The 23,824-nt window shown below is 48.3% G+C and overlaps 1 protein-coding gene across 3 annotated transcripts in view; it reads left to right on the top strand.

Moving 5' to 3' along the window:
• The window catches only part of CUL1 (cullin 1), an 85,355-nt gene that overhangs the window by 57,747 nt on the left and 3,784 nt on the right, over window positions 1-23,824 (top strand). For 2 of the 3 annotated variants that reach the window (XM_029921906.1, XM_029921915.1), the window contains exons 9-17: window positions 556-686; window positions 14,770-14,877; window positions 14,957-15,063; window positions 17,381-17,429; window positions 17,791-17,922; window positions 18,851-18,968; window positions 20,087-20,163; window positions 20,528-20,659; window positions 21,532-21,624. In XM_029921906.1, coding sequence (XP_029777766.1) covers window positions 556-686; window positions 14,770-14,877; window positions 14,957-15,063; window positions 17,381-17,429; window positions 17,791-17,922; window positions 18,851-18,968; window positions 20,087-20,163; window positions 20,528-20,659; window positions 21,532-21,624 — 947 coding nt within the window. Of the gene's footprint in view, window positions 1-555; window positions 687-14,769; window positions 14,878-14,956; window positions 15,064-17,380; window positions 17,430-17,790; window positions 17,923-18,850; window positions 18,969-20,086; window positions 20,164-20,527; window positions 20,660-21,517; window positions 21,625-23,824 lie in introns of all 3 variants that reach the window. The other variant, XR_003902450.1, reaches the window with a different exon arrangement.

Genomic DNA, 23,824 nt, shown 5'->3' with positions numbered 1-23,824 from the left:
GGGATATGCAAGGAGCTCAATAAAAGATTGATGTTTGGATTCAGAAGTTCTCTTTGACCTTCATAAATTAACCACGTGCCATACATATATTAAATGAAGAATTTGGGGGCCCTTTTGTGACTCATTTGTTTGTATAGTTGAGATAGATACTCATAAATACTCCTTAAATTTATTCATTTTTTGAAATCAATATTTGAGTGCCTGTTATATAACCAGCATAAATCATATCTCAGTGTTGAGAATTTGAGGAAGTATCTGATACAGCTCGTGATAAAAAGATTTTTCTTAAAAAAAAAAAAAGACTTTTCTTCGTTAGACATTTCTCATAGTCAAGGGAAAAATAAACTTTTACAAGAGGATAATGTTATTTTCACCTAAATATATGTATACTAAATGCAAACATTCAGTTATAATTTATATGATTCTGATTATTTTGATTTAAAAACACCATTATTTTATCTCCAGGTATCTGTCATCACAGTGTACATATGTACTTAGTGGAATGAATGTGCAAGCTTGTTTCCATGCACTAAATGTGGCACTTTTTTCCTTCAGATTTGGGGCGCATGTATAATCTTGTATCTAGAATCCAGGATGGCCTAGGAGAATTGAAAAAACTTCTAGAGACACACATCCATAATCAGGGTCTCGCAGCAATTGAGAAGTGCGGAGAAGCCGCTTTAAATGTAAGTACTGTCACTGAAAGCCAGTCGGACTCCACCATTTCCACACGCGAGCCACAGGTGTGTGTTGTGCACCTCCATTTACCAATCCAGGTGGTCAGATTTTCACTAGAAAACGAGGGGAACCTTGTTTGGGCGTTTGAATGGGTTTTTGTTAGTTTTATTTTTGAGAGAGAGAAAGAGAGCACGAGCAAGGAAAGGGCAGAGAGAGGTGGGGAGACATAGAATCTGAAGCAGGCTCCAGGCTCTGAGCTGTGAGCACAGACCCAGATGTGGGGCTTCACCCCACGAACCCTGAGATCTTGACCTGAGCTGAAGTTGGACACTTAACTGACTGAGCCACCCAGGCGTACCCTGTTTTGGCGTTTTAAAGTAGACGGTTGACAAACCTCTTTGTTTAGTAAGCTCCTCTACAAACTCAGGCACTTTTTAGGCATTAAGGATGTCATTTCTTGATTTTTTTTTCCCCCTCTTCATTTCTTCTTACACTTCTATTCCTTGCACTAGAGGAGCAAAGACCTCCCATAGAATGCGTGGGCCAGAGCCTCCCAGACACGTGGCTGTGGCAGCCACAGACCACAGCTGCACCTGTTGGGGACTTTGGTAGGAGGACGACCCTCCAGTGGAAGGTCACAGGGCTATTTGCGCTGGATAGGCCCTGAAATATGTAGGATTTCTCAGGAACCTCCCCACCGCTGCCCCCATGAGGCTCATGGAATGTTGTTACCAGCTTAGCTATGGTTCAGGGGATAATTTTATGTAGGGACTGCCTCGTATTTCTAAAAAGGGTAAGTTGTCTTTGGGTTGTGGCCCTCTTGTTAACTTCAATTTTGATAAGTGTTTGGGAGAAGTAATGAAGAAAAACTTACAGAACATGGTCTTACACCTGAATCAGAAAACTCTGATTTTATTGTTTAATGTGAATTATTTTTAACAATACTCCCTTTAATGCATTTTTTTAAATCTTCATTTTCCTGTTAACTTTGCAAGGTTACTTTTAAAGTTTATTTATTTTGAGAGAGAGAGCGAGAGAGCATGCATGTGCCTGTGAGCAAGGGAGGGGCAGAGAGAGAGAGAGAGAGAGAGAGAGAGAGAGAGAGAGAGAGAGAGAGAAAATCCCAAGAAGCCTCCATGCTGTCAGCACAGAGGCCGATGTGGGGCTCGTTCCCGTGAGATCACGCCCTGAGCCTGCTTCACCGGCTGAGCCGCCCAGGCGACCCTGCAAATTTCCTTGTAATGGTGGGTCTGCTACTTCCGTTTTGACAAGTCCGTGAATTTTTAAAGGGATGGACGTAAACCCCTTCCTTCAGGTTGGTAAAGTTTATAATTAATTTTACACTTCCAAGATGGAAGGGAACTGGCTGGGTAGTGGGCGAGGTGAAGGAGACCTCTGGGGTCAGGAGAAGCCCCAGCTTAACGTCCAGCGTTGGACACACGGTGTCGGTGCTGTGGATCCGTCGTTCCCATGGCACGATTGAGTCCTGTCCCTGACTGTCCACGTGCAGCCCCACTGCAAGACCTTCTGCAGATGTGGTTTTTCATGTTTCGGTCAGTTGTAATTGTCATCATCGTTTCTGTGGAACTGGTGGTGCTGACTGCCGCGGAGGGTCGCCGTGGACAGTGATGGTGCTGACTGCCGCGGAGGGTCGCCGTGGACAGTGATGGTGCTGACTCCTGGGAGGGCTTCTGCAGATAACGTAACGCCTGCTAAGTGCTCAGCAGTGATGATCGTTTTTTTTTTTAACTTTCAAAACTCATTTAAAAACCATCCTTACATCTTGATGACCTTTCTTATTTCCAAGCTAAGTGTTCCCTTTTAAAGGACCTGAGACCCGTACACACTATCCTGTGATTCAGGAGCAGCAGCTCGAGGAAGGTCTCTTTGGAGGAGTGTCAGATGTTTCCATCTTGGTTCGTTGAAAACTCAGTTGAGCCGTGTGAGCAGCAGAGCCAAGTACATAACTTCTTTTCCTTGAAATGAGTTAAGTGGGGAGTCTGTGATTTCGTCAGACAGAGCTGGGATAGCGGTTCCGCGAAGCAGAGTTGGCTTTTTGATGTGAACTGCTGGGGATCGTGTCTGATGTCAGTGCCTGATGTCCCTGTTCTGAAGGGACCGCGGCAGCTCCACGGCCCCAGTGAACGGGGCTAGACTGTGTTCCTGGGAATAATGAGGCTTTGCTTCTGGGGCGCATCCTTTCCGAACCAAAGTCGGGTCCTAACTGGAGAAGTAACCAGGCTGCAGTTCTAAGTACTGTTGGTGTTCTTTCTGATAGGGTCACCTGCCTAATTGACTTGGTCAGTGACTCTTGGAATCTGGCATTTACTCTTTCATAGCTATTGAAAGCGAAAGTGTAGTTTCTAAGTAAAATTGTTTCTTTATATGTGGAACCTTCATCTGTCAGCAATAAACTGCACAAATAAGCCACTTACCAGCAGTTATATTTTACCAGAAATTAAACTTTTTAGTTTAAGTTTGTTTATTTTGAGAGAGAGAGAGTGCGAGAGCACGAGTGCACTCACCCTCACATAAGCCTGGGAGGAGCAGAGACAAAGAATCACAAGCAGGCTCCACACTGTCACTGCAGAGTCCAGTGTGGGGCTCAAACCCACAAACCCTGAGATTATGACCTGAGCCAAAATCAAGAGTCAGACACCTTCAGAGAAGGCTATCGGCTTACAAAAAAAAGTCAGACGCTTAGACTGAGCCACCCAGGCGCCCCAGAAATTAAACTTTTAAGTAATCCTTTTATTACTTGAATGTAAGCTAGTGATTCACATGAATTTAAAAAACAAAACAAGGTTTTCCCTTCATGAAGAATAATCTGTATAGCTTGATAAATGTAGGGCTTCTGCTTTAACTTTCAGAAGTCAGACATTTCTATTTTTACATACATTATTGATCATTAAATAATGTTACTAATTATAATTATTCCCATAGGAATGAACTATTTTTATATTGAACTCATGAAACTGGTTTTCCAAGTTCTTATGAAGAAAATTGTTTCTTGTGGGTAGCAAATATGTTCTCTGTTTTCTGTAGTTTTTCCTGAATTTCCATTTTATTCTTTTATTTCTTAAGTTTCAGTTGACTCATAAGTTTGCTATTACTATCTAAATGGTATCTGAATTTCCAGAACCTTCCCCAAACTGCTACCTTTATGCAGTGGGAAAGCCCACAGAGCTTGGAGCTCACAAAAGAGCAGTTGTAACCACCCCTTAGCCTGGCACATAGTAGGTGCTCAAATACCTATTGTAAGAAAGAATACAGCTGCTTAAAACATAAATAATATTAGGAGTGCCCAGGTGGCTCAGTTGGTTGAGCATCTCTTTATTCTCTCTGTCTCCCCCTGTACCCCTCTCCCCAACTTGTGCTCTGTCCCTAAAATTAAATTTTAAAGATAACTTTAGGTAGGTATTTTTATCATGAATGTGATAAATGTAGAAGATACTGTAAACCAAACCATGGTGGTTTTCCAAAGCCTACTGATGTTAGAGGAAAAGCAGCAGAGGAAAGAGATTGATTGCATTAGTTTAAAAAAAAAAAAGCTATTATTATACATAATTTTAAGTGAGATGTAATTACTCATTATAGTTTTTAAAGTTTGAAAATTCTCGCCTACTGGAGTTGAATCATTGTATATGAAAATCATTTATAGTGAGCATATTAAATGTCCTATAAGGCACTGCTTATGGGGCGCCTGAGTGGCTCAGTTGGTTAAGTGGCTGGCTTCAGCTAAGGTCATGATCTCAGGGTTCATGGGTTCGAGCCCCGCATCGAGCTCTGTGCTGACAGCTAGCTCAGAGCCTGGAGCCTGCTTCAGATTCTGTGTCTCCCTCTCTCTCTGACCCTCCTCTGCTTGCACTGTCTCTCTCTGTCTCTCAGAAATAAATTAAAAAAAAAAAAACATAAAAAAAAGCACTGCTTAAATCATTTTTTTAATGTTTATTTTTGAGAGACAGAGATGGAGCACAAGTGGGGGAGGGGCAGAGAGGGAGGGAGACACAGAATCCGAAGCAGGCTCCAGGCTCCAAGCTGTCAGCACAGAGCCTGACGCAGGGCTTGAACTCACAAATCATGAGATCATGACCTGAGCCGAAGTCAGATATTTAACTGACTGAGCCCCCCATGCGCCCTTTAAGTGATTTTTTTAAGGCTAAAAAGTCCTGTACTTTCATTTATACCAAACAAAACAGGTAAAGTTTCCACAGGGAAATGATTTACTTTGGACTTCTGGGACACTTCTGCTTTAACTGGCCCTGCAAAAGTATTGATTAGAAAATTAGTTTTACTACCAATTAGTTTGGCCTAGACTGAAATTATTATAGGTTCCAGATTTGTAGCATGATTTAAAATAATATTTCATGTATTAGAGCCTTTGGAACCTACCGAACTGGCACAAGGTGGGGACTCTGTTTGTCAGAGTAAGAACTGCCAGTCCCCGTGTCCTTGTGAGGTGTCACTGAAGGGGAGCCCTTGATGCACGTGCTGTTTCTAGATGTGTCGCTGCTCATACCTGCCCCGACAGCCGGGCCAGTGCACCCTTGGAAGGCCGTCTGGGTTGGGAGCTTCAGACGGAGTGGGGCCGAAGCAGAGAAGTGTGGGTCCATCCCAGTGACTTAGTGCGAGATTCCAGCGTGCGGGGGAGCACGCGCTCCACCTGCAGAGGTGCCTCACCGATGCGCTCACTGGTCCATGGGCAACCGCGCATATTCCGTTGGGGCACCGGTAGGGCCTCAGGAAACTTGTGCACAAAAATATTCAGGGATGGGATTTAAAACTGGTTTAGAGTGCAACAAGGAACCAGATAAACCATTTTGAAGTAGATGAGTTTGTTTTATAGGTGAGTTTCCCACGGGGGCCGCACGGTCAGTTAGCAGACCGACATGGTCTTCACACTCGTCCGTCAGCATTTGAAAGGTCAGTCAGATGTGCTTATTCCGTAGATGGGCCAAAGCGTTTGTGTTCAGACATCGGCAGTGTGTGGTGACTAGAAAAATAATCTGTGACGATCTAGAGGGAGGGCGGGCCCTGTCCACTTAGGTCTGAAGGGGGAGCGTCCTGAAAGCACAGCCCCCACACGCTCAAGTGTGCATTTGGGAAGATTGGAGCCCCCTGGGCGGCGGGCCCTGGGCTGGGTTCCCGGTCCTTCGTCCGCCAGAGCAGCTTGCTGTGCGGTGCCGGGTGCTCTTGGACCTCAACAGGCCAACAAGCATCGCAGGTAAGATTGAAGTCCCTGTTTTCATTCATTCGTCGAGCCCTTATGGCATTCCTGTGATGGGACTGGTGGCAGAATCCCAGGTTGAAATGCTTCACCTTTGTCACTTCTCCAGCCTCCGAGGCTCCATCTGCCTGGTGACTGTATTGCACGTTCATTTTTACCCTCACATTTTCCTCCCTCTGTGGGACGTGCCACTTTGCTCATGACAACATTCGTGACTTAAAACGGTGTGATTTTCTGCTGAGCCTGGGCCTGGCCTCAGCGTCCTCTCACACCAGTAGGGCCGCCTGCCCCCCAGCGCTGCCTCCACTCTGTCCTCCGTGATGAGCCCGGAGGGCAGGACACAGCCCCTTCCCTGCCGGTGAATACGCTGTCTCCAGGGTACTCTGGGCCCCGTCCCCCGGTCTCCGCACGTTCGGCCGGCTCTCCTTTCCTGACCCTGTTACTCCACGTTCACCTTTTTGTTTTAAACAAAGCAAAACACACTCTCTTCTCATGATAATGTGTTAAGTGTACAATATTCTGTTAAATCAAAACCCTCTTCTTTCTTACCCCATTCTCTTCCCTGCCAAATCACTGCCCTCTCCACCGGTGACGCGTCCTCCCTGCTTTCTGCTCGCTTTGTCCTGCTTTGAGCCCAGCTCAAATTGTCCTTTCTTAAAACAATTCTCTGCTAGCTCCCCTAGCCCTAAGCACCGCCCTCCATCCTATACTTTTGTGACATTTATAAAGCTCTCTCCTGTGCCAGTCTATTTGTATGTCACTTCTGTGTTTCCTCTCCCTCCGCTGTCAATCATAAATCCCTTGAGGGTACAGCCGGCCCTTATTATAGTTTATACTCTGTAGGTTTAGTACTAGTGTCTCAGGTGACAGATACTCCTTAATGATGGTGACAATGATAATGTTGGTTGGGAGGAAGAGCCATCTGTCATGTGGCCAAAATGTCCTTTCCGTTTTTAAAAAATTTTTAATGTTTGTTTTTTAGAGAGAGCGCAAGTGCTCGTGCGCTTTAGTGAGGGAGGGGCAGAGAGAGAAGGGGAGACAGGATCCAAAGTGGGCTCTGCGCTGACAACCCGATGTGGGGCTGGATCTCACAAACTGTGAGATCGTGACCTGAGCCGAAGCCGACGCCCACCCAGCTGAGCCGCCCAGGCGCCCCAGCTCCCCCGTTTTACCCCATGCTGCTCTTTATCTTCATCATATCCTCGTCTGCGCCTGGATGCTCGCTGTTCTGTGATCATGCCTCGCTCTTCTCTCTGCTTAGACACGTTCCTTCTTGTTTTCTGTGCTGTAAACACCCGTTTATGTTCAAATCCCAGCTCAGATTCCGTTCCGTCCACAAATCTTTCCCGGTCATCCCTTTGAAATAATAGCATGTTGGACTGTTCATATCCACGCTGTGCTGTGTTTTAGATCTCTGTGTAAATGTCTTTTGTAGGAATGGCTTTATCACTCTTCATTTCCTCACAGCTGAGCGCAGTGCCTTGGACAGGACGGGTCTCCGTGTACAGTACTTAGGTTACTTGTGCTCCTCGTTGTTCCCGCAGGACTCAAGGCTGCTCACACAAGATGTAAAAGGCAAAGGGATGTGAGAGAGAAGCAAAATAAGGATAGGCAACATGAACGCAGCTAAGTGTTAAGACAGCGGAGTCTAGTATTCTTGTTAGAGATGGGTCACAGATGTGCCTCCAGTTCGCGCAGGCCGTCGGAGCGCTTATTGGTAAAGGCGGTGGGTGCCATGAAGTACGGTCAGCTCCCAGATCCGTGGTGACCGTGAAGAAAAGCCTGTAACTCAGAAGAACAAATGTGTTGGCGGGGAGTACTTTCCACAGTGGCCTGTCCGAAAGGAAACCCTGGTATGTGGGCAGTCATCAACATCACACTTCCAAGTAAGCTTGAGGGGCAACTGGACGGCTCAGTCGGTTGAGCGTACGACTTCGGCTCGGGTCATGATCTCACGTTCGTGGGTTTGAGCCCCACATCGGGCTCTGTTGCGGACAGCTCACAGCCTGGAGCCTGCTTCCGGTTCTGTCTCTCCCTCTCTCTCTGACCCTCCCCCACTCATGCTCTGTCTCTCTCTGTCTCAATAATAAATAAAAATATTAAATTTTTTAAAAAGGAAACTTGATACCAAATCATGGGATGGCCAGTTTCCCTTGATGGTAGCTTATCACGAAATAGCCAAAGTTTAGGAAGAGAGTCCGTGTGGACGTGTAAGTGCTTGCTAGTGGGTGCTTAACCATGCAGTTGGCTCCCTTCCCTGTTGGATTTTTAATTAGCACACACTCTCCCAGTAATCCGGGTGCTATTGTACATCCCTACAAAGAGGGCTTCATACATGCACATCAGTCAGGGTAGAGGAGAATATTTCATTACGGTCTGTCTTCAGGGCAGAAACAGCAACAGATCAGCATGAAGCCGTCTTGGAAACCATATCTTGAATTTGTAGCTTCATTCTAACTGGGACTGGAGTGTAATCCAGCAAGAGTGGGCTTGTCCACACTTTGACGTCTAGCGCGGCCGTGGGTCTGACAGTGGGGGTGTTTGGCTGCAGAGATGGACTGGGGAACAGAGACGCTGAAGTGTATTTGCAGCTTGGAGAGAAATTGTGTACTGAAAACCAGAGGAGGCATTTTCAGGACCTGCCTGGGGCCCTGGCTCTAGAAATGATCACTTTATAAAACAGAGCACTTGAAATGGAGGAGTTCTAGGCACAAATACGGTCAGGGAGCTCTGACAGCGTATTTTTCCATGTAAGACTAAGGGGGGTGGATCTAGGACTGTTTTTGGGTTGAGACCTCGAGTTAGAAGTAATGACAGGAACCCGGTTTGTATCAACTGGCACCAGTAGCAACAGTATAGCACAGTGCAGGGGCTTCTCGAGGATTTGGGTTTCATTCATTCATCCCGGACTCGTTTTCTCTTCTGGACCAAAATGTTTAAATAACTTGGATCTGACTCGGCCATTCTGTGGATGCTGGTAATAGAAGAAAATCACCCACACAGTGATAAAATTGGCCAGGGAACCTTACATTGGGAGTCTGACCTGCTTCGTTTGGTCAGAGGGGACAGATGCACATCCCTAAAATCTTACGTTGGAGGAGGGCAGGGTCAGAAGGTCCTGGGCTGTCACAGCTGCACACTGTCCTTCAGAGCCAAGCAAGAGAGTACTGGGACTGACTTTACTAGTCTTTCTTATGTTAATTAGGTTTGAAATTTGTCCGTAATAAAACGTTTTTTAAAAAGCATAAGGAAAAAAAATGTACCAGGTCTGATGATGTAAATGTGGGAAAGGAGGAAGGGGGGTTCGAGGAGGTGTGTAGGACAGAAGGAAGCGGTTTTATACAGTCATTCAGACTGACAACTGTAATGATAGAGAAGAACTGATAGATATATGCTGATAACGGAAATTGGTTCAGAAAGCCTGTGATTGAATCCATGAATCTGTTTTCTGTCTTGACATCAGATGAAGAGAATTATTCATTTTCTTTAACAGGAAAAATAAGTGTTCATTTTCAGTTTGGGATAAGCAGGCTGTGAGAAAACTCCGCCCCTCCCTCTTTGAGCCGTGGACAAGGCTGTCCTCCATCTTCTCATAAGCAAACCAGTTACGGAGGCCTCTCGCTACCCAAATTTGAGTTTATATCCCACATCAAACTACATTTTGGCCTAATCTTTGCTGTGTGTTTTTAAGTCCTGATGGCCCCTGCTTGGCTTCAGACCAGTTCAAGACCACCCCTGAACGTCTCTCACCATCCACCCGCCCCTTGCAGGGACGACCAGCCCCCCCCCCCCCCCCCCCCCCCCCCCCCCCCCCCCCCCCCCCCCCCCCCCCCCCCCCCCCGGGGCCCCCCCCCCCCCCCCCCCCCCCCCCCCCCGTCACCTCCTAGACGTACCGCGTCTGTTTCCGAACAACGAATGTAATTACTTTCAGCGACCGCATTCTTTCTCTGAGAGGAGTCATCACCTTCCCTGGCAAGTCCCACTTAGTTCCACTTTCAAAGTTTACTATTTTCACTCTCATTGCTCTGTGCCTGAATGTAGTCAGCTTAGGGCCTCAGTGCCAACCAGGGGCACCGAAGGGCTGCAGACAGGGCCTCCAGCCTTGGCTCGGATCCAGGGGGGTAACCAGGGAGGAACGGGCCAGGGGCAGTGATGAAAGCCCACCCAGTTACGTAACTGTAGTCAAAGCCATGATAAAAGATAAATGTATATGATTGAAGCAAAAAGTAGCAGTTAGACAGAAGTTACAGTGGTGAGAGCATGGCACACTGGTTAAATTGGTAGGTTTTTGTGTCTTGGTATTTTCAACTTTAAACCACGCTCAGAACAACTGGTGATGTCTGCCTGTCAGAAGAGGGGAGATAGATGACAAGAGAAAAAACCCAGTAAGACCATGCAAGCCTGTCCCGTCACTGGATGGTGTGTGAGGCGCCTCTGTGTCTCCAGTGTTTTGGGGTTTGCCTTTTATTTAATAAAGAAATCCATCTTCTTCCCTGAGTGCAGAGACTCGGAGCAGAGGGGACACCTCAGACAGGAGGAAGGGGGAAAGCCAGTCTAGGGTTTAAGCCGCCCACAGGTAATGGTCACAGCGGGCGATCTGCCCACAGACTCGTACCTGCTTTTCTCTGTAGTTGGGGTTTGTCAGTGGTCCTTTCCTGAAACTCTGGCATCTCTGCATTGGGTGTGGAGATGTTCTCCAAGGACCAAGTGCTAATGCTTAGGAGGAGGAATTACTCTGCCTCCAAATAATTGCATGGTGTGTTTTTATTCATCGAGACTTCGTTTCTTTTCCTTCTTAAAGAATAATGAGCTCAAGGTGAGGCTGTAGACACAGTGTCTAGCAGGGCCCAACGCATCCTGGTGGGTGGTGATGACAAACCCGCTGCCTTAGCCCAGCCGGATGGGAGATGTAGGTGCTGGGTGTCCCTCAGAGCTCGCTCTGGGGGAGAGCGTGTTTCTCGCGATGGGTCACAGCTGATGCTGGCTTGGAGAGCACCAGCTTACACACCCGAAACAGGAGGGCGAGCCCCTCAAGCCTGTCGTACCCCAGGGTACCTCTCTGGGCTACGTTGGAATGTTAGGATCTATCCTACCTGATGGAGACCAGCTGTCCCCAAGGTAACGCGCTCAGACCTCCTCGGCTGCGTACGTGCTGTGCTGTTTGCGGTGAGATGGAGGTGAGGCTGCGTGTGTTTCTTTCTGTGAAACTGGTCCGTAGAAGTATTGCTCTGGTGGATGGGTATGGAATGGAAGGTGGTATTTCAGTCAGGACCATCCTGGTTTCTGATGGCGCCGTTTAGGGAGAGTTGGTGAATGCCACTGCGCTCGGTCCTTGGACGCCAGGTAGGCACGGCCCTGGCGGGCCCCTTGGAGCTCACGCCCGGCAGGAGAGACTGCCAGTAGCAACAGCTCCAAGTATGACGAGCATTCCGGGGGGTGAGGCTCGGGTGCTGTGTGTAACAGGAGGCCTGCCTTGTCCTGCCAGTTCCCAGAGCTTCCCTGAGAAAGTATTTGAGACCAGTGGAAGAGTTGAAGCAAACTAGTAAGGGGGGGGGGGGTCCTAGACAGCAGAGTCCTCAGCAAGTATAAACATGACCCCTTCTGAGAACCCAGAAGTCCGGTCCGACTTGAGGAGAAGGGTAGGCACTGGCTGGCCAGGCCAGGAGGCCTTGAATGCCATATTAACGGTATTCCCTTAGTCCTAAGGGCAAGAGGAACCAGGTCAGGGTTGCAGCAACCATGAAATTGATACAATCAGATTTTTATTTCTTAAACAACCTGTACTATGTAGAAACTGGTTAAAAGGAAAAAGAGTGTGAGTGTTCGGCTAGGTCTGTTTGGGGGGTTAGGCTGGGGCCGGGGAGAAGGAATTAGGTACTTAGCCTCTGTGAGGGACCGGTGTTTGTGCTCGGTCATTGCTGATGCGGGATGATGGGTTCATGGAGTGTATTTTACTGTGCTTTGTACTTTTGCAGAGATTTGGATTTGTCTGAATGAAAGGAAATGGTAAGAGAGAGATGCGGAGGAGAGGCGGGTTCAGGGAGGAGATCAGGGCAGCTCTGATGTGCAGACTTTGGGAATACTATGAAGCAGCCAAGGGCAAGTAGTGTGAGCTGCGTGGGGAAGTCGTGTGGGCTAGAAATAAATGTGACTGTCCCTGGCATAGTAAAGACAAGTGAAATCACGTAGGAGTTGGGTGACATCCCTGAGGGACAAGCCCTGAGAGAGTCATGTTTCTAGTGCAGGAAGCCCTAACGTGCTGTCTGGTAAACAGACGGTCATAGATCAAAGCAGTTACTATGTTCTTTTTTTTTTTAAACACCAAAAATTTACAAGTTTCATGAAAACCGTGCATTCTAGCTGCTTAGCCGTCTCTCCTTATGTCTGTTACTCTTGAGCCCTGCAGTCTGGGGGCCTCTGACCCCCCGCCGTGCTCTGTGTTACTCCGCGCGTGTCTGGCTTGGACTGTCCTTGCCGGGTTCCTGAGTGGCCTCTCTCAGGGCCTCGGACTGTACCTTCAGATTTCCAAGGCATGATGCGTCATCCTTTTCCCTCTGTGGGTTCCTGTCCGATCCTCACTTCTCTCCGGCGAGACTGCGGGCCGGGTCCTGTCGTAGAAAGAATCTTGGACTCAGAGTCCGAAGACTTCTGTGTCTTTGCAGAAGCTATGTCTAATTGGTCTTTCCATGGAGGGAACTGCTTCCTGGCATTTTGTGGGATATTTATGGTTTTCCAAATTCTGAATCAGAGAAAAATTGTTAAAGAACTCGTGGGGACGGTGACCAGCATAATTCCCCTGCAGGCAGGATGGCTCATATAGACACATTCCTGGGTCACAAGAGCGCACTGAAGGCAAGGGCGGGGGCGCCTACAGAGTCCAAGGTTAGGGGGACGTCTCTGGGAACAGTGGTGAATGCACGTGCTGGAGAGGCAGCAGTCTGACGGGTCTTCTCTGTGGGCGATGCCAGGTTACACGTGTGTGTGCCCCCCTCCGCTGCTGAGGACACCGTTCTTACCGATCAAGTACGTGTTCGTGTGCTTATCTAATATGCGTCATGTAAATCCTTTTGAGTGGTGTTCTGAGAAACCGTGTACATCAGAAGCAAAATAAGTGCTTACACTGGCAGTTTTGACATGTGATTCTTCATAATGCTGTTGACCTTAACCTTGAATGTTACCTTATTCAAATACTACCCAACGACGCTTACTGGCATTTTCCTGTGCTTGAGCTGTAGGCTCAAGTTTTTTGTAAATACTTTGAACAGAAGAAATACAATGGAAAAATACATGCACACTGATAATTTGACGTGAAATCAGAAAGCAATCTAAAACCTAAATGAGCGAAAAGCAATATCCATTTCAGTGGCAAACCCAAGACTAAGGCAGACGCTGTTCTCGTTGTTAAAAGAAGAAGTGAGTTTATACGAAGTAAGAGGTATGCCAATTGGAAGATGCCTATGAAGGGAGTTGTGGATTGAGACCATCAATGCACGGGGCATCTGGGGGCTTAGTCGGTTAAGCATCTGACTTCGGCTCAGGTTGTGATCTCACAGTCTGTGGGTTCGAGCCGCACGTCAGCACAGAGCCCGGAGCGTGCTTCAGATTCTGTGCCTCCCTCTCTCTCTCTGCCTTTTCCCAGTTGTGCTGCTTCTGTCTCCATAAAAACCAAACATTAAAAAAAAATTTTTTTTAAACCATTGGCAAAATGGGAGACATTTTTCTGCATCTGGAATAGTTGTCATGAAACAAGATTATCTGATGGGGCAGTTAATGTTTTAACAGTTTTAACATTTTAAGGTAAATACTTTTTAGATCTACATATATGTGATAATAGCTTCCAATATTTTAGGTAATTTTTATTTGGCAGTTGTTTTGTGTCCCCTTCATTAACATTTTCTCTTACTAAATGTATCAGGTAGAGGCCATTAGACCTGTTGTTGAAAGTATAGCCTTGTCACAGTGTATTCATAATAAACTGCATTATTATTATACTTTTTAACAGAGGACCTATGAAATTCTCAGTCTAACCTTATCACAGGAAAACGATTTGATCTCAGTACTAGTCATTAAAAAAAAAAAAAATTACAAGATGGGGTGCCTGGGTGGTTCAGTGGGTTGAGCATCTGACTTCGGCTCAGCTCATGATCTCATAGTTCATGAGTTTGAGCCTCACATAGGGCTCGCTGCTGTCAGCCTGTCAGTGCAGAGTCTTCTTTGGATGCTCTGCCCCTCTCCCACTTGCTCTCTGCCCAAAATAAATCATTATTTTAGAGGTATTACAAGATGCAGAACAGTGAAATTTGGGGAATTCTGGTTTCTCATTCCTGAATCCTGAGAACTAGTATGTGTCAGAAATTTGCAAACACCTGCAGCCATTTAAGCACCCCACCCTCGGCTCCTGGCACATGTCCCTGGTGCCATGTGTCCGTGCTGCCCCTGCTCTGGCTGGTCCCGGTCCTCCAGGCCCTGTCCCTTCTCAGAGACCTGGAGGAGGTGCCGGCTTGGAAGTCAGGCTGCCTGGGGTCAGGCCTCACTGCCACCCCTCAAGCCCATGGCCCGATGCCTGACATCGTTTTCTCACCTGTCGAGTGGGAGTGCAGGTGGCACTGACCTCCTAGTGCAGCTGTGACAGTCCCCTTGTGGGACTCTGCACCTCCCCAGCATCATCCGTTCTGTGGCCTCCTTATGTGCCTATAAGCAAAATGCCTTCTGTGTTCTGACGATGGAACCAGAACTATGACTTGATCTTCGTTGACATCTTTGAAGAAATTCCTAAACCTTATGGAATATATTATATAGTAACCTCTTAATATACCATTTAATCCCCAGTAACCAACTCTTGTTTCTGCTTTGCCCCACTCGAGGACCCCAAAATGTATGTACAGACCGTGTTGGATGTTCACAAAAAATACAACGCCCTGGTGATGTCGGCGTTCAACAACGATGCTGGTTTCGTGGCCGCACTGGACAAGGTGGGTGCGTCGGCGGGCGGCTCCCCTGTGCCGCGGGCGGCCGGGCCAGGGCCTCTGACCATGTTCTGTGCGCACCCAGGCCTGCGGTCGCTTCATCAACAACAACGCGGTTACCAAGATGGCCCAGTCGTCCAGTAAATCCCCCGAGTTGCTGGCTCGATACTGCGACTCCTTGTTGAAGAAAAGGTATTAAGTGACATTGTGTTTTATTCTTAGTAAACCTATTTCAAGTCTGGCTTATGTATGAGGAGTGAAACTTTGTATTACATTTCACTTACATTGTGTTATAATTTTTGTACCTTTTGAGAAAATACTTCAAATACCTCATCATTCTCTTTAAAAGATACCTCAAGTTCTGTATTCCAGGCCCAGTTCATTTTTTGTAATAAGCTCCGTGTTAGGGTGCCTTTGAGCGTTGCAGGCAGTGTGGCCCCTTTAAGCTGAATAAAGCTCCACGGGGCCAGCAGGGGCCAGCAGGGTGGAAGGGGCGCGCAGGGTGGAAGGGGCCAGCAGGGGCCAGCAGGGTGGAAGGGGCCAGCAGGGGCCAGCAGGGGCCAGCAGGGTGGAAGGGGCCAGCAGGGGCGCGCAGGGTGGAAGGGGCGCGCAACGTGAGCGTCTGCCCCGTGCGCCCCGCGTCTCTTCGGGCCCGGCCGTTTGTGTCCCCAGGTCAGGCTGCTTCGGGGGCTCCCCCTGACCGTTCCTGGAACGAGACTGCGCCGCGGTGGCGCTTGCTCGTATGCGCTTCGGCCTCTGTCTTCATTCAGTGACTTTGTTCTGTGGCCGCTCTCTACTTTCTGTGTATTTTTTAAGTTGATTTACGTAATCTCTACACCCCATGTGGGGTTCAAACTCGTCACCCCGAGAACAAGAATCGGAGGCCCTTCGGCCGGCCAGGGGCCCCTCGTGCTCTTTATGGTTCGGCCGCCAGCGTTCTCCCCTGCTCCTCTCCCTGCTCGGCGCGAGGGCAGGACGTGTGGGCGGCGTGGCCTGGCGGGGCTCTCTGTGCCTGGTGCGCCCCGCAGGCCGGCGTCTCGTCTACTTCGGCAGCTTCTCTCGGTTCAGGAGCGCTTGCTCGAGGCTTGCTCGGCTTTTTCCCCAGAGGTCCCCCGGCAGTGCCGCTGCAGACGTCCTGGCCCCCACGTAGCCCCGGCTTTGATGTTCGTATGATAAGCAGCTCTCGAGAGCTCGCGGAACCCCCTTGCGGAAAGACAGAATACCGTATTCTGCGCGTACCGGAAACACGCTGCAAACAAGTCTCCCCCAGAGCAGAGACAGGGAAACCTAAGAATTCTCCAGAATATAGCAGCTTCCTGGAGATGGCTCCTGGTGGCAAACTTAATGCAACTTCCTGTAACAAGCGCGTGGCCTTCCTGACGGACTCGGGGAAGCCTTTGATGAGATCACTAGCTATCTCTTAAACTTTGCCAGAAAGCCGTTTCCCCGAGGGGAATGAGAACGGAGTATTTGGGGGTTTTCCTCTGGGTCAGTGTATCAGTTAGCAGCCCTAGTCAGATCCATTCAGGTGTTCTCTCCAGGAATAAACATGGACTTCAAATTGGAATGCCCCTTCCGACCTGAAGTTTTTTTTTTTTTTTTTTTTTTTTTTTTTAGGCTCTGTTACATGAACATTTTCGGTGTTTTAATTACAGATCTTAGTAGGCCTTTGTTTCATTTGGCAGAACACTTGTCCCTTTTATGCATTGCCTGTTCCTAAGGGGCCCCCATCAAGTCTCTTGCTGTGCTGTCCTAGTTGAAGCTGCTGCAGCAGACAGACCGCAGGTGGGGGGGAGCACCATTGGGAGGACTGCAAGCGCATGCTCCTCCCCAGCTCAGAACGAAAGTTCTCCCACAGAGCAGCGGCCTGGCCTGGCCGTGGGAAGGGGGGCGGGTTTTCTGAGCCCCCTCTTCTTAGTAGAAGCCCCTCTCCGGAGCTTGGTTGGTGGCTGGTCATTCGATAAGAACTTACGGGGACTCTGCCTGTGAGGGAACTCATAAAGCCTCAAAAGATTTTGTTTACCCTGAAAATACCTTTCAATTAATACTGGTTCTTGGAATAGAATAAATCAGTCGGTTGTTAAAGACCACCCTCAACTGTGTGGACATAACCCCAGAGGGAGGCAGTGCTTTCACCCTTGGAACCCTTTCATTATCATTAATGACTAGGCCACTAAAAAATCCAAATGCCTTTTTGATTTTTTTCAAAGTTAAAGCCTATTGTAGAAAGCAGTTGGCTTTTATTTGTTTATGTTTAAATAGATCTGAAAGGAAAACTTGAAGGTCTGGGTAACATTTTAGAAGTGTCTTCTGTTGAGTTTCAGCCTAAGATTGCCACGTAGCCGTGGGTGGGAAACGTGGCCTCCGTCTTCATGCGCTGATCTGAACAGAAGTGCACGTTCACGTGTTCACAACCACATTCTGTTATGTTACCTTAGCTAAGTGGTGTTTGCTGATTAACTCTTTGCTGATTTGTTGGAAAACGGTATGCCTTCTTTTTACATTTCAGTTCCAAGAACCCAGAAGAAGCAGAGCTAGAAGACACACTCAACCAAGTGGTAAGGTGCCTACTAACCACACTGGGTCCCGGTAGCCATTTATCTGCAGCTTTCAAGGCTGTTTGTGCAGGGTAACTGAAACATGTAAAAGGAACGTTTATTTTTCTTTGGATCTGTGGTTTCACTCTCTAAACGGAGTCATTAATTTTCACATTTGTACTTTGCTCATTAGTGCTAAGTCTAGACCAACTTCATGTGATCTGAGGGGTTGACGAAAATGTTTAAAGACTCTGGGTGGTATTTGTGGCCGTTGTGACGCTGGCACACAGGCCAGACAGAGCAGGCGTGTCGGCGGCCGGCTTGTGTCCCGGGGCCGGGGATCTTCAGGGCGTTAAGCGTGCTCTCTTGGTGACTTCACCAGATGGTGGTCTTCAAGTATATAGAGGATAAAGACGTGTTCCAGAAATTCTATGCAAAGATGCTGGCCAAAAGACTCGTACATCAGAACAGTGCCAGCGACGATGCCGAAGCCAGCATGATCTCTAAGTTGAAGGTAAATTTAATTGTCTCCTGAAAGAAAACACAAAAATAGTTCTAAGTTGTTGGGAAAGATCTGAGTTATTGCAGGCTGTCGGTGGTCCGGTGGTCCGCAGAGAACGGGTTTGCACAGCGCGGGCGGTGCCGGGCCCCGCCCCTGACCCTCCGGGACAGAAAGCCTGTGACTCCACTGTTGAGCGGCTGTTTCATCATTCGGCCACCTGTGCCCTCAGCCTGCTCTGGTGTCAGTGCCTCCTGGCCTGCCAAGCGCTGTCACGTGTCTTAGACATAGTTCACCTGGAGCCGAGATGGCGGGTGGCTGGCTGGCTGCTTGTGCTCAAGCTGCCTCCACAAAATACCACAGACCAGGGGCTTGAGCAGCAGTCTCTTCTCCCAGTTCTGGAGGCTGGGAAGACCACGGTCGAGGTGCCGGCTGATTCAGTTTTTGGTCCGGGCTCTCTTCCCGACCTGGTGACGGCCACCTTCTCGCCGTGTCCTCACATGGAGGGAGCAAACTGGTCTCTGGTTACAAGGCACTAATCCCATCGTGAGGGTCCTCCTGACCTCATCTAAACGTAATCATTTCCCCGTGACCCTGCCCCCAAATACCGTCACACTGGGCGTTAGGGTTAGTTCGGAGGACACACATGTCAGCCGATGCTAGTGGGTAAGAGCCATAAACAAAATATGTCCTCTTTGTGTTCTAGTAAAGATCCTTGCTCTTAGATGCTCAGGTAGTGCTTACTGTGTGACTGGGTTCTGGTGGTGTGTTGATTTGCATCCCTGCGTACAGATACCGTGAGACGTTGTTCAGTGTTACTAGCTTCGGCGCTGGTTTCCTACGGTTAAGCGTCTGTCATGTGTGATTTCCATCAGATTCCCTTATATATGCTGATATTTCTATTAATAGAAATTAATGAGATGGTTATCTGGGTTCATTTCAGCAAGCTTGTGGATTTGAATATACCTCCAAACTTCAGCGGATGTTTCAAGACATTGGCGTGAGCAAAGATTTGAATGAGCAATTCAAAAAGCACCTGACGAATTCAGAACCGCTAGACTGTGAGTACCGACGAGTTCGTAAGCTGCGTTCACAGGCGGGGTTCTTAGGGGAGTCCCTGACCTTTGGGGCAAATGAGAGGGATGGCGAAGAATCATGTGAAGGTGGTCAGTGCTTCCTCAGAAAGTCAGGGATGGACAGACAGCAAGTGCCGCCTCCCAGATTCCTTGTTGCCACCCTGAGTCGTGTGTGAAGTTAGAAGACAGGCCTCTCCCTGGGGACCCAGTGCTGAGCCCTGAGCTCTTCGGCTTGCTGGCGCTGCCGCCCCACCCTGGGCACCTGCCAGCTCAGGCCTCCACACATTTTGATATTTAATAAATTTCTTTAGGCTTAGCTGGGATCTATCCTAGCCTTTTTCTTTTCCCCCGTAAATTATAAGAAACTGACTTGGTGTATAGATTACTGAGTCAAACTAATGAAAGGCCCCATAGCTCCTGACCAGTGTGGGGCCAGGACTCACCCTCAGGGCCGCCCCCCTCCTCCTCGCCCATCCCCCACCACCGTCGGGGCGCTCTCGGGAATGTTGGCAGAGGATGTGGACATCATTACCCAGTAATGTCTTTTCAAATGAAAAATGGGAATTTCATTTTTCCCCAAAGCTGAAGCACTATTCTATTGTTAAACTTGGCAGTTATGCCAGTGAACTTGTCAGCTGTTGGTGATGATGAGATTTTTGTTCTGATTTATAGTTTGTGTTACTCGTAGTGTTGGCGTGTGTGTGTTCGCAGTAGTGGGCGTTCATGAAACACACTGAAGTTAGCTGTTTGTGTCTGGGGATTCTGCTTCCTGAGTTGGGGCCTGCCGGGCTAGCTCGGGGGTGCTTGAGCGGACCCCAGGGCCGCAGAGCGGACGTGTGACATCCTGGCTCTGAGCTGGAAGCCAAACGAAAAATGGCCCCTCTAGAGAGGAAAAGGGTTTCTGGCTCTTTCACCTCTTACTGCTTTTCATGGAGTAAAATCATTTAACTGAAATATATTCAGTTCTTAATATTATAGTGAGGCAGAGTTTTTTCATTCAGTGGGTTTTTTTTTTATTATGAAGCAGTCCACATTTATTTGAATGGCAGCGTTTTTCAGTCTGTGGCACTAACTGTGTTCCTGCACTGTCACCCCTGCCCCAGTGGATTTCAGCATTCAAGTGCTGAGCTCCGGGTCGTGGCCTTTCCAGCAGTCCTGCACGTTTGCCTTGCCGTCAGAGGTAAGGGTGGCTCCATCTTGTGCCCTGTTGGTGCCCAGCAGACACGGGAGGGGTGGCCTTGGCCGGGTGGGGTGTGCGGAGGCCAGCCTCCGGCCCGCGTGCTGGCTCACGGACAGAGAGCCTCGTTGGTGCTGGGCCCAACCCAGCGGCGATAACCACTTCCTTACAGTTAGAAATGGGTTTCCACGTTCCCCTCTTGTGCCTAAACGAGCGTGCCCTGCAAGCGTCATGCCCCCGCCTTCCGTATTTCACGTTGACGTAATAAGCGTTCCGTGCTGTACCCTTGGACGTGTGTTTATGTGGAAATGCTGACTGTAGACTGTGGTGAGAGACCTACTCCACACGATGCTATCCTTTTATCCAGTTGGAACGTAGTTATCAGCGATTCACAGCTTTTTACGCCAGCCGTCACAGTGGCAGAAAATTGACGTGGTTGTATCAGCTGTCCAAAGGAGAACTGGTAACCAACTGCTTCAAAAATAGATATACTTTGCAGGTAAGATCACCTTTCTATTTTGAAATACATGGTTTTATTTCTCTTTTGGAATACACCTTTTTTAGTCTAAATGAGGATTAGACAGACTATAGAAATAATGATTCATGCGTCAGAATCTAGAGTTAAGGTTCCAGCCAAGTGTGGTTCTGAGAGTCAGATGAGTCCTGAAGCTTTCCTGCCGAGGGACAGGCGACATACGGATGCCTCAGTTTTCCTCTCCATAAAATGGGGGTGCTAGCGCTTAAGCTTCGGGAGTGAAGATTGACTGAAATCACGTGGTTACTAAGCATTTGGCACAGATCCCACCTGACGCACACTGTGTAGCTCAGAAAGCCGGAGTCTCCTGTACTGAATTATCATAATAGCCGTTTTCCTTTGGCAAAGTGTTTCCTGCTAATACTGGCCCTCGGTGTTCTCAGCAGCACTGAACACTGAGTGGTGAGGCCTGTGGGGCTCCTGCTGGGGTTCTTCGGGGGAAGCTGAGGCCTGGGATCACTTTAGCAACCTTCTCAGGATCCCAGTGTGTATGTGGCGGAGGGAAATTCCCGGTAGGGCCTTGTCCCCTCAGGAAGATTCTCGTGTTATACGTGTGCGTACAACAATGATCGTGGCCGCGTGAATAGTGTGTATTCACATAGACATAAGGTCGTAGAAGGAAGTTCCCATCTATTCTAACGTTTGAAAGGTGGGCAGTGACATCTTTGGGGAGAATGTTGCATTGCGGTGGACTTGACACTTTGTGTTCCCTTCCACGTAGCTCTGCTTTAGTTTTTGCTTCTTTTGTAAGAATTTGTTTCTGAAATAAGTGTTTTTGGAGGTTTTCCGTGCATTTAAATTTTGTTCCTCTTTCTTTTACATGGGGGGCCTCGAAGGCCTCCACCTTCCAGATGGCAATCCTGCTTCAGTACAACACGGAAGACGCGTACGCTGTGCAGCAGTTGACCGACAGCACTCAGATCAAAATGGTATCTTCGCGTTACTTGTCATCTGTGACGTGTCCAGTCACCATCTCCGCGGTCTCGTGAGCATGGGAGGGAGGGAACGGGAGACGATGCGGGGTCTCACAGTCCACACATCCACACGTGCCGTGCTTTTGCTCGTTCATTTAATCCATCCTTAACCCTCTTTCCAACCCAGCTTTTCCTTCTAGGCTGAAGCGTCCCCTAATTACAATGTCTTTTTACCTATTTGTTAGGAAGCTATATTTCACATACATACAGTTTGCCATTTTTTAATTTTTATTTTTAATTTTTTTAATGTTTTTTTTAAATTTCTTTTTGAGAGAGAGACAGCGTGAGCAGGGGAGGATCAGAGAGAGAGGGAGACACAGAATCCAAAGACAAGCTCCAAGCTCTGAACAGGCTGTCCACACAGAGCCTGAGGCAGCGCTCAAACCCATGAATTGTGAGATCATGACCTGAGCTGAAGTCGGACACTCAACCGACTGAGCCCCCCAGGCGCCCCTCCGTTCTCCATTGTAAAGTAGACGGTCAGGTGGTTTTTTACAAGGTCGCACAGCCACGCTTGCTGTCCAGATTCTCGAATGCATCCATCCTCTCCCCTCCTCAGCCGCTGACCCCCGTTCACTTACTTCCTGCCCCTCCAGATTTGCCTGCTCTGGGCTCTTCACATCAGTGGTGTCTAGTGTGTGCCTTTCACTTGGCATGTTTTCAGGGCTTCACGTGATGGCATGGATGTGTTTCAGTCTGTGCTGTGGCTGAAATACGTTCCGGCAAATGGATGGACCACAGTGTGTCCCCGCTCGTCGGCTGGGGGGCCCGTTTCCCCATTTGGCTATGAGTAAGACTGCTGGGAACGGTCACGTACACATTTTTGTAAGAATCTGTTTTCAGTTTTCTGGGGTATATACCAAGGTGCAGGATGTTCGAGTCACAGTAGGTTTAACTTCCTGAGGAGCCAGCGGGCTGTCGGACGGTGGCTGCACCAGCTCGTGTGCACACCAGCCAATGTGTTCCTTTTCTTAGGATTGTTAGAGCCTCATGGTAGTTTTGATTTGCATTTCTCTGACAACTGATGGCGCTGAGTGTCTTTTCATGTTCTTGTTGGCCATTTTTATGTATATTCTTTGGAGAAATGTCTATTCAGACCCTCTATCCATGCCCATTTTTTATTTGGGTTGCTCTTACCATTGAGTTGTAAGAATTCCGGATATATTCTGTACCTGGAGCCCCTTTTTCTTTTGTTGTGTATGCTTTTGGTGTCATGTCTAAGGAGCCTTCGTGTCATTCAAGGTCAAAGGCTTCTTCCCCTGTGGATTGGGACTGCCCTGTTGAAAACCAGAGGGCTCATCTCCAGTGGTCTGCAGGTCTGTCTTTAGGACAGAACCTTGCTTGCTCTTATTTTGTAGCAAGTTTTGAAACCGAGACCTCCGGCTTGTTCTTTGTCACAGTTGTGTTGGCTCTTGTGGGTCCCCGCTGCCGGTCCGTTTCTGCAAGAGGGTGGCTGTTGCCGCGGTAGAGGTGCCTCGAGGCTGCGGGCCACTGTGGGGGGTCCCCGGCCTGGTGGCAGAAAGCCTTCCACTGTGTCTGATGTCTTGCGTTCCTTTCACGTTCAGTTTAGTGTGTAAGTCTGCACTTTGGTTCAGTTTATTCCTGAGGGTCGTGTTTGCACTGTCGGAGATGGAAATGTTCGTTTCTGGATGTGGAAATGCAATCGACTATTGCCTATTGATCTTCTAGCTTGCAGCCTGGCTGAACCTTTTTTTTTTTTTTTTTTTGAGGATTCTTTAGGGGTTTTTTGTTTTGTTTTTGTTTTATGCACGATCATGTCATCTGCAGATACAGTGAGTTTTACTGTATGCCTTTTGTCTCTCCTTCTTGCCTGGTCGCTCTGCCGAGAATCTCCCCCAGGGTTGAGCGGAGCGGAGAGCAGGCCTCTGGCCTCGGGGGAGGCTTCGGTTTGTTACTAGTAAGTGTGCTAGGAGTGTAGGTTTCTCTTAGATTCCCTTTAGGAAGGAAAAGTTCCCTTCTAATCTTTTTCTGTTTAATCTTTGCATGATGAAAGAGCATTGCATTTTGTTAAACTGCTTTTTCTGCTTTACTGAAGTAAAAATAAGCTTTTTGTCCATAAATGTGGCGCATTTCAGTGATTGCTTCTCTCACGTTGCCACCCTGGCCTTCCTGGGTCAAACCCCGCTTGGGCGCG

Source organism: Suricata suricatta, chromosome 2 (assembly GCF_006229205.1).
Source record: "Suricata suricatta isolate VVHF042 chromosome 2, meerkat_22Aug2017_6uvM2_HiC, whole genome shotgun sequence".
Lineage (NCBI taxonomy): Eukaryota > Metazoa > Chordata > Mammalia > Carnivora > Herpestidae > Suricata > Suricata suricatta.
The sequence above is the reverse complement of the archived record's forward strand: the minus strand, read 5'-3'. Positions and strand labels throughout refer to the sequence as shown.